General features: G+C 57.2%; 1 protein-coding gene across 1 annotated transcript; it reads right to left on the bottom strand.

Annotated features, from left to right (window-relative positions):
- Positions 1 to 1499: 1499 nt before the first annotated feature.
- Positions 1500 to 8206, bottom strand: DES (desmin). The gene is made up of 9 exons (XM_004576801.3): positions 7518 to 8206; positions 6619 to 6679; positions 6390 to 6485; positions 6082 to 6243; positions 5779 to 5904; positions 5220 to 5440; positions 3969 to 4012; positions 2448 to 2530; positions 1500 to 2248 (listed from the first exon to the last, which is right to left on the bottom strand). Exons 1-9 carry the CDS (start codon positions 8090 to 8092, stop codon positions 2207 to 2209), a joined length of 1410 nt encoding a protein of 469 aa, XP_004576858.1. The 5' UTR covers positions 8093 to 8206; the 3' UTR covers positions 1500 to 2206.
- Positions 8207 to 9751: the final 1545 nt, after the last annotated feature.

The following is a 9751-nucleotide window of genomic DNA, read 5'->3' as shown; positions in this document are numbered from 1 at the left end:
TGGCAAGCATGGGAAACAGGATAGGGGGCGGGCCTGGTGGGGGTTATTGTGGGTCGCTCCAACTAGGCTGCAACTCCCACTGGTTTATGTGAGGGCCGAGTATGTGCTGGGTAGAACCAGGCTGGACTGCAACACCCATTGGTTTCAGTGGAAGACAGGGCTGAAAACAGAACCAACCCAGCAATTGCAACCACCAGCTGATCAGGGCAATGGACTGTGCCGGGCCCTGTACTTGCTAGTACAGACAAGAATCTGGACTGGGAACACCTCAGACAAAATTTCTTTTGAGATGTCCCCAATCAAACTGCTGGACTCAGAACCCTAACCATGAAAAGACGGAGGACAGAACAAGTCAATCAATCACCTCAGCCATATGTTGGCAGTGAAAAACTGGGCAAATGGAGACTCTATGATGGACTGTGTCAATCAGTGGGTTCTTCAATGACCTCATCGTACTTGGAGTGGCGAGATTGGCAGCAATTCATGACTGTTGATCTATCAAAGTCACTTGAGCAGGGCCCTTGGAGCATGCCTCACATTAGGGACCTGGGGTGGGTGGGAGACTGGGTGGGGCTTCTTCCTTAATTAGCCCCCTTTGCCCCAGACACATGAAGGAAGCAATGTAGAAATAATAGTCTTACCCCTTTTCCTGTAGCTCTTGAACCTTTATAACTATGTAACGATTATCAAAACTGTAACAAAAAATGGGAAAAAAATAAAATAAAAAGAAAAGCAGCTTTCATTTCCACACTTCTTCAACACCCCTCTTCCACTTGGGGCTCCCAGCTTCCCCCCGGCCCTGTGTTGAATTAATCAAGGCGTCCCCAGATGGGAAAAATGCCCACCAAACTCTCGCTAGAATACTGTGCGTACTTGGGATCATTTCCTAAGCGCTTTGCCTTATTTTGTTAATATTTGCGCACTTCTTGTTCGTATCCAAATCTGCCATACTTGCCAGAACCTCCCCATGTATTCTCCTGTTGGGTTCTATGACACCCCAGTCCCTTTTTCATGTCCTCCCTCACCTCCCTGCCACTCCCCTCTTCCCCAGCTTCCCCTCAGGTAACGACACTCTGTAATTGTTTTGGGGTCAGTAATGGTGGGGATGGTTGAGTGTCTGGAGCCAAATACAGGAGCAATCTTAGGCTTCTTTTCTGAACTCTGGCATTTTGGTGGGCTGGGCTCCTGTGCAGAAGACATGTCTAGCAGGGTTCATGAAAGGAACCCAGGCTTCTTTGGGGGAGGGATAGAGATGGGTCTTCTTCCGAGGTATCTGGGGGAAGTGCCAAGTGTCTCTGCATGGACCCCAGAGTGAAGAGGGGGCCAAAAGCGGCTGTCCAGGGGATTGGAGTCTAGCGGGAAGCATTTGTGGCTCCCCTTGGCCAGCCCTCCTTGCCCATGTGGCTGGGTAGGAGCAGGACACAGTGCATCTCGGGGTCATGGTGAGGTGACAGGGCCCAGGGGTCCCCACCCCTCGGAGAGCCAGCAGTCCAAACAGGTGCAGTTTGTGCTTATGTCTTTATTGTTTCTGTCCGTCGCCCTGCAGCGAGAGGGGCGGGCATGGGGGGAGGTGGGCACCCCGGGCGCCGGCCTGAGACCACTCTCTGCCTCTCTCCTCTGCAGCATCTCACCCACCCTCTCTCCTTCGGAATCTCCTGCTCCCACATGCGGCACCTGCGGGGGTTCCCTCTTGCAGCCCCTGCTTTCTATGTCCTCCCTGAGCTGGGGAGAGGAAGGGAAGGGGACTGTGTTTGACAGTCCCCCCTTGTCTCCAACAGGGGGCCAGTCCCCTTGCCACCTGCCCAAGGCTGTCCTCATGCTCTCCAGCCCAGGCTCAAGGATGGTGAGAGCCCCAGGGCTCCACCCTGACCCTGCTGGGTCTCAATACTGCACTCTGGGGCTTCTCTCCAAAGCCACAGACTGGAGCCTGCACTTTAGGAGGCGAGAGAGGCAGGGTCACGGCCCCAGGTCACGTTCATCCACTTTTAACAGCCAGGACTCGAGGCAGGTGTCTGGGATGCCCCCTGTAGGCTGGACAGAGCCATGCCATGTTCCCTGTTGGGGAATCACGAGGGAGGGTTGGTGAGGCAGGGTCAGGGGCTGTGATGGGGACAGGTGGCTCGGGTGCGGTGTCCTGGATAGAAGGAGGCAGGCTTCGGGAGGCAGTGAGGACAGGGGCGAGGACGGTCTCCGGGGCTCTCTGGCTTTACAGCACCTCGTGCTGCTGCTGTGTGGCCTCGCTAACAACCTGGGGAGTAAGAGAAGCCCAGTCCAATGAGTGCTCACCTGAGAAGGGGGCCTCAGCCCTGTGACACCCCCTACCCCTGGGGACAGCAGGCCTCCTCCTGCCCCGCGCCCAACCAAAGGCCTGAACCAGCCCACCTGGGGAGAGGCAACTGCAGACACGCCCACAGCCCCATGCCAGGGAAGGACATCAGAGGGCTCACCTCTCCATCCCGGGTCTCAATGGTCTTGATCATCACAGTCTTCTTGGTATGGATCTCAGAGCCTCTTTGCTCCGGGCTAGTTTCTGTGACAGATGTGTGGCATGTTCAGCGTATCCAGCCTAGGCAGGCCGGGGCTGCACTGGGGACTGGGACTCCACAGCGAGCACCTCAGGCCTGAGCTTTGGCACGTGCGCGCCCCCCTGAGGCAGACTTGTTAACTTCTTCAAGCCTTCTGCAGCTCATCCCTGAGCCCAGTGCCCAGCAAGTGGCTCTGCAGGCTTGTTGTGGGGGGCAGCCTTGGGCCTGAAATGGACTCAGGGAGCCTACATATCTGCCCCTCAAATGGGCTGTGCAGCACACCCAGGCTTCCCAGCATTCACTATTACACCCCCATACTTGCTTTCCACCCCTGGACCCTGGGAGAGCCCTGTGTGCGTGTGTTTCTGGGACTCCCCTCCTCCCAGATCATGAGAATCACAAAGTTAAGTGCTACACATGTGCTGAAGGATCTCATAGAACCTGGCCGTCTTTGAGGCTTGGATGAACCACCTGATATCTTCATGGGGGTGAGACGGAGCCGGCGTCAGGCCCTGATTCACCTGCCCTGCCATTCCTCAATTCCCTCACTGTGAACAGGTCACAGCAATGCTGGCCCTATTATGGCCACAGGACTATTGATCTGCAAACACATTAAGCAGTTTTCAACGCAAGGTTCACATGGGGTGTCCTTCTAAACAACTAATGGAAAAGAGCGCTTTGGTTTTAGAGGGAGGGTCAAGTCAAGGTCCCTGGCGTTATGAGTGTGGCATTCCTGAATCTCCTTAGCAAGCAGCTAGTGTGTGATGAACGCCGTGGCTTGGCGCAGCACAGCGTGTATTTTCTCCTGATGGAAACGCACATCAACGACGTAAAAGGTTTGATCTAGGAAAGGTGAGGCTGCCAAGAACTCGGACTCGCCTTCCTAATGCATCATTAGAGCGTGTTTTGCTGCAATCCTGGGTTGGAAAGCCACTTGATCTGCATATTATTAATGGCACAATGCCCTAAGAGCTCCTTTCCATTGCTTGGCTTTGCTGAGATCTGGATTTTTTTTTTTCAACTTCCCAGCCAGCAACTTGTCCCAGCTATTGGAGGTGCTGGAAAAGCAGCCGTGGGGCTGGGGTGCTTGGCTGAACGGATTGTTAACAGGGGTGGGGGTGGGGGCTGCCGTCCAGCTCAGAGAGAAGATGCCCCTGCTGCCAGGCCCCCCACGACATCCCTGGTGCTTTCAGCATTGGGAGTGCAGGCCAGAGGCTATTTCCTGAGTGTCTGGCTCGTCCAGACAGTACAGGAGATATGGGAAATATGAAATGCAAATCTGAAATTCCAGCCTTTAGAACTGGACTCACCTGCTTCTACCTAAACAGGCCCTCACACTCTCAGCAGCCTGCAGCCCTCAGGCCTGTCCCTGCTCCCCTGTTCCATCCCCTACTCGAGGGGATCCCTGCCTTCCCCCCATCTCTACCCCCAGAACACACTCACCTCGGAAGTTGAGAGCAGAGTACGTCTGAATGGGAAGGTTGATCCTGAAAGGGGACAGTGTAAGCCCCAGAAGGTTAAGGACCCTCCCATCTCTCCCTGTGACTCCCTCAGCATCATCAAGGCGTGCCCTGGTCCTCCTCAAACACCATCCTGAGCTGTCCTGATCTGCTCACCCCAAAACTCCCGCTGCCCTCGACTGCCCAGGGAATGCGGTTCAAGGGCAACTTAACTATCCCAGGCATTGTCCCTTCTGGAAGGATCCCTGACCCCGTTGGGTGGTACTAAGATGCCCAACCCCACAAATTCTCCCTTTCACCAGGACGTCCCCTGTGTTCCTGACACTGCCAGAGGTCAGGAACACTGGCAGCCACAGTGCCACCCATGGTCTGCATGCCCGTCTTCCAGCCAGGCCAGTACCGTGTAGTGTGGATGAAATGCAATGTGACTGCAGTGCCTTTATAAAGCTGTCAGGTAGCCTTCTGTACAACTTGAACTGTGCATGCCTAAGTCCACATCTAAACACGTCTGCTGCTTTCCTGAAACCTCAGATATTCACATTTGCATGCCATAGATACTACTGGCAGGGGCAGAAATTGACCCGTTTTAAATTGAGGTTAAATTTACATTTGGTGCAATGCACACATCTTCAGAGTGCAGTTTGGGTCTTTGGTCAATGTCTACTTCCAGGTAACAAACTAGGAAACAGCACACCATCATCATCCCAGCAGGTGCTCTCTTGTCCACTCCAGTTGCGGGTGGTTTTCTGTGTTTGCAGGTGGGTAGCTTGGCCTTTCTGAGTTTCTCTCTTTAGGTGTGTGGTTGTGTGTGTGTGCGTGTGTGTGTGTGCAGGTTTCTGTTCACCTACTCTAAGCCCTTCCACAGGTGGGGCTCCCTGTCACTCCCCGTCTCTGTCCTTCCCTTTCCTTCCTCATCATTGCCCACTCTGCTCCCATGCCTCCCCTAACTGGCAGCTTTCTTTTATGGCTGCTTGTTGCATATTTCATTCTAAAAGTGAATAGGAGAATACTTAATTTTCTCATGTTATAAAAGCTGCTCATTAAGTCATTTTTTTTTTAAGCCAGGTGGCCTTGGTTCATTGTTTGCAAAGAGAACAGAGGTGGCTTCTGTTTTCCAGGTTTGGTTGAGTTGGTCTTGAGCCTGCTGCCCTCTCTCTGCCCCCACCCCTGCCAGAGCAGAACTGGGCTGCTCAACATCCTCCTCTCCCCGCCCCAGCTCTGCCCTGCCCCTCACCGGCTCTCCTCGCCCTCCAGCAGCTTCCTGTAGGTTGCAATCTCCACATCCAGGGCCATCTTGACATTGAGCAGGTCCTGGTACTCGCGCAGGTGGCGAGCCATCTCATCCTTGAGGTGCCGGATCTCCTCCTCCAGGCGAGCGATGTTGTCCTGGTAGCCGCTGGCCTCGCTGGCAAAGCGGTCCTCCATCTCCCGCATCTGCCGCATCAGGGAGTCGTTCTGCAAAAAACAGGGTGGAGGAGCCCAGAAATAAAGACCAGTGTGCCGACAGGAGGCCACTGGGGGCACTGGGAAACAGAGAGACACACACAGCCTCAGGTGGGGAAGGTGGTCCAAGGGGCTGCCTAAGACCTCTTAGCTAGGGAAAACTGAACAAAAAGGAAGCCTTCTGTGGACAGATATAGACAGCCCCTATAGTCAGCCTCCCCACACCCATCTGGGGAGACCTTTGATTCCCTAGTGAGACCCCCTACTGGAGGCGCAGGGACTGTGATGGGCCCAAGGTCACAGGGTGAGGGCATGGGCTGCAGGCAGAAGTGGCTGGAGTGGAGACTCACAGTGCCCTTAAGGGCATCGATCTCGCAGGTGTAGGACTGGATCTGGTGCCGGTACTCCATCATCTCCTGCTTGGCCTGGCGCAGGGCGTCGTTGTTCTTGTTGGCAGCCTGGGTCAGGTCGGACACCTAAGAGCAGAGAGCGAAGGGGGGATATACCCTGGGCAAAGGGAAGAGCAGAGTACAGGCAGGCAGAGGAGCAGGGAGGCGTCAGGCTTCCCCTTTCTCCCTACCCCCAAAGGCAGTACCTGCAGATCGGGGCTAATGAGGATAGAGGGGCCGCAGTCCCTGGGCCGGATCACTCACCTTGGACTTGTACCACTCCTCGGCTTCAGAAATGTTCTTAGCCGCGATGCTCTCGTACTGAGCCCGGATATCTCTGAGGGCAGCTGTGAGGTCCGGCTTGGACATGTCCATCTCCACCTGCACCTGCTGTTCCTGAAGCTGGGCCTGCAACTCGCGGATCTCCTGTGTGGTGTGGCTGGGCTTCAGTTCCCGCCCAAACCCAGTCCCTGCCCACCACAGCACCCTCCCACGCCCATCCCTGGGTCCCACACCTCCCCCTACTTTCCAGCTGCTTTTCACCGCCCTGAGGCTCAGGGACCCAGGCGTACCTCCTCGTGTACTTTCTTAAGGAACGCGATCTCCTCGTTGAGGGATTCGATTCTGCGCTCCAGGTCAATGCGAGCTAGTGTGGCTGCGTCTACATCCTGGCCGAGGACAAGCGAGAAGTAGGGCATCACTGGCCGTCCAGGCGAAGGACTGGGGGCCCAGGGGCCATGCAGGGGCATGGGAAACCAGGGGGAAGGAAGGCAGCTAATACAGCTATGGAAGAGGGCTCACCGCTCGGAAGGCAGCCAGGTTGTTCTCAGCCTCTTCTTTCAGCTGGATCTCCTCCTGCAGCCTGGTTGGGACAGAGAGATGGACAGAGCCTTGTGGGCGGGAGGGATAAAGTGGGCAGCAGGGGGAGGAGGCCTGGCTTCCTGTGTGGAGTCAGGAGGCCCAGAGAGGGAGTGGCAGAGGCCCCGCCCAGGCAGGGAGGGGACAGGAAGTGGCCCAATCACTACTCTGAAGCTACCCTCTCCCAAATCTCTGTGCCCACGAGCCTGTGACCTCCACAGGGTCAGGACTCGTGTCTATTTAGTCCACTCTGTGCTCCCAGACCTCAGCCCTAGCCTGGCCCACAGGGTTGCTTGGTTCATGTTTGTGACTTTTGGTGGCAGAAGGGTGACCCTAGTCGCTTGGGCCATCTGAAGCAGAGCCTGCCTGCCCTCTCAGGCTGCCGCGGGGCTCTCCAGCTTCCTGAGGTCACAGCCCTTCCCAACATTGTCCCCTTTCCTCCAGCTGCCAGATCTGCCTTGTGAAACAGCAGCCTGGGCTCTGTCCATGGGCCATAGTCCCCCTGTGTACCCCTCTTTCTAGAGCCTCACCAGCCAACTGTGGCTTAGCCTGCTGGCCCTGTCCCTCCTGGCCTGGCCTGCGTGTACCTGCTTCTCTGATCTACCTTACGATCACCCCAGCATCTTAGCAAGGGGGTTTCCCATTTCCATTCCCAATGTAGGGCCCCCAAACTCCCGTGTAGGCTGGGGACACAAGGGAGAGACCTACGCGGATCTCCCTGTGGCGGGAGAGCCCAGTGAACGAGCCTCTCAGGGCCTAGAGGGGCCCTGGGCCTGGAGCAGAAGGAGGGTGTTAATAGAAGGGGGACTGGTAAGGAGGGGATCCGGCCCCGCACGCCTCACTTGGCCTTGAGCCGTTGCAGGTCGTCGAGGAGGTTGTCACGCTCCACGTCGACGCGTGCCCGCTGGTTGGTGAGCACCTCCACCTGGCGCCGCAACTCACGCAGCTCCTCCTCGTACAGCTCGGCGACACGCGTGGGCTCCCGGCCCTTGAGCCGGTTCACCTCGGCAGCGAGCGCCGCGTTCTGCTGCTCCAGGAAGCGCACCTTCTCGATGTAGTTGGCAAAGCGGTCATTGAGCTCCTGTAGTTCTACCTTCTCGTTGGTACGGGTGGCCAGGAACTCCTGGTTCACGGCGTCGGCCAGCGAGAAGTCCAGCAGCTCGCCTGCGCCGTACGAGGGCGCCCTCGTGGTTCCCAGCCGGCTGGCCCGCAGCGACCCCAGGCCCCCAGCCCCGCCCGACGTGCGCGACACTTGGTACACACGCGACGTCACCGAGCTCGAAGAGCCCTTGGAACCGAAGCCCGCGCGCGGGAACACGGGTGAGCTGAGCGGGGAGCCCAGCGAGAAGCCCGGAGCCCCGCCGAAGGTGCGGCGGTAGGAGGACACGCGCTGGCTGGACGAGTAGGCCTGGCTCATGGTGGCGGCGGCGACGGCGACACGGGCGAGGCTGGGTGGGCGCACGGAGGAGGCGGCGGGCGCGCGGGCGGCCGGCTGGAGTGGTGGAGACGACGAAGGAGACTGCCCGGGCCCCCGGCCGGCGGCACTATTTGTAGGGCTCCTGACATCAGCCCCCGCGGCCCCTCCTCCGACAGCTGCAGGATCCTGCTGTCCTGCCAGGAAAGGACTGCCGGGCCGCGGGGGCGGGGCAGGTGGGTGGGCGGACAGGGGGCCTGCGAGGGGGCTGACGGCCTCGGGAAGGCCAAACACAGGCCGGTCTGCCAACTGCCATCGCAGAGCCAGTCAGCACTGTGGTGGGAGCCCCCTCGGGTGGTAGATGTGGGGGTCCCTTTTAACTTTGGATGCCTGCCTGACTTTCAGAGGGTGGGGATGGGGGCAGCAATCAGAGAAGGGAGCGGCTAGGGGATTTTGCGATGGCAAGTGTGAGGGTGCCTTTTTTTTTTTGGCCCAAGAAGACATCTGGGCTTCTTTGAAAGCGACCAAGACCTGGTCCCAAGAAGGTCCTAAGACACCTCACTTCTAAGATTGTCTGGCAAGTGCATTGGTTGATTTGGGTGGGATCGCCAGGTAGATGGGGGAAGGGGGAGACAGCTGGTGGGCAGTGGTGTGGGCTGGAGCCCACCTGCCCACGTATGTCCTCTGGCATAAGGGTCTTACTCTCAGCCTCAGTTTCCCTCTGGGTCATGTTGGTATTCTCCCTCCCACCCCCACTAGCAGTGAAGGCAGTCCTTTAGTTTATAAACTGTAAGCTGATTTCTGAGATTGATGTACCCTGGGTCCAGTGGCTCTGTGTGGTCACACCCACACACCCACCCACTCTTCTGGCTCCCAACACCCATGCTTCCCACCCCCACCTGCCTCCAGCCCCCCACACCCACTCACACCCGGGCTTTGTGTTTTGTCAGGAGCCGAGTGTCAACCCAGCCATCTCCAGGCAGCAGCTGCCAGCCCAAAATACCAGAGCTGGTATTTATAGAGAAGAGTTGGGCCCGGGGAAACAAGGCCCAGGAGAGGTGTGGGGTGGGGAGTGGGGGGAGGGAGTACCTGAGGAGTCCCAGGCATCGGATGGTGGTGACAGCCACACACATACCCCCAGTTGCTCTCCAGACCCACAGTGCTCCGGGCCTAGCCAGGACAGCCTGTCCCAGAGCTGCACAGAGGGCCGACCCTTCACAGCTCCCTCCTCAACCCAAGGCACTTAAGGACACTTCTCCATGAGCGTCCACTATGTCAGTGTGACACCTCTACCCATCATGCCACAAGCTTGTCTTAGCAACCCCCCTTTCAGAATTTGAACCCTGGAAATAAAGCACTGGCCCTGCTAGGTCCTGCCATCAGCAACAGTAGCATTTGCTAGCATAGGTATCCATCACCTCTTAGTTCCAAAGGCCTCAGCTAGCCCATGGAGTTGCTCAGCCTTGCATGGGTACCTCTGCCAGGGCTGAGGCAGCCTCAGCGGCCATGGTAGTAACAATAGCAATAACAATGTCTTCTGGGCATCGGCCACCTAGTGTCCATCTGCTGAACACTTACCTCATAGGACCCCCAATTCTCTAACTGTCCTAGCAGCAGGGTTTACCATTATTCCCATTTTACAGCTCAGCAAACTGAGGTCGT

This window comes from Ochotona princeps, chromosome 5, assembly GCF_030435755.1.
Source record: "Ochotona princeps isolate mOchPri1 chromosome 5, mOchPri1.hap1, whole genome shotgun sequence".
NCBI lineage: Eukaryota > Metazoa > Chordata > Mammalia > Lagomorpha > Ochotonidae > Ochotona > Ochotona princeps.
This window is presented reverse-complemented; position numbering and strand designations above follow the sequence as displayed.

Excerpts from the sequence above, each read along its gene's own strand:
- DES (XM_004576801.3), bottom strand. The coding sequence starts at position 8,092 with ATGAGCCAGGCCTACTCGTCCAGCCAGCGCGTGTCCTCCTACCGCCGC. Across the intron at positions 6,680-7,517 it reads CTGCAACGGCTCAAGGCCAA|GCTGCAGGAGGAGATCCAGC; the intron begins GTGAGGCGTGCG and ends TGTCCCAACCAG. Across the intron at positions 4,013-5,219 it reads CTGGAGGGCGAGGAGAGCCG|GATCAACCTTCCCATTCAGA; the intron begins GTGAGGGGCAGG and ends GTCCCCTTTCAG.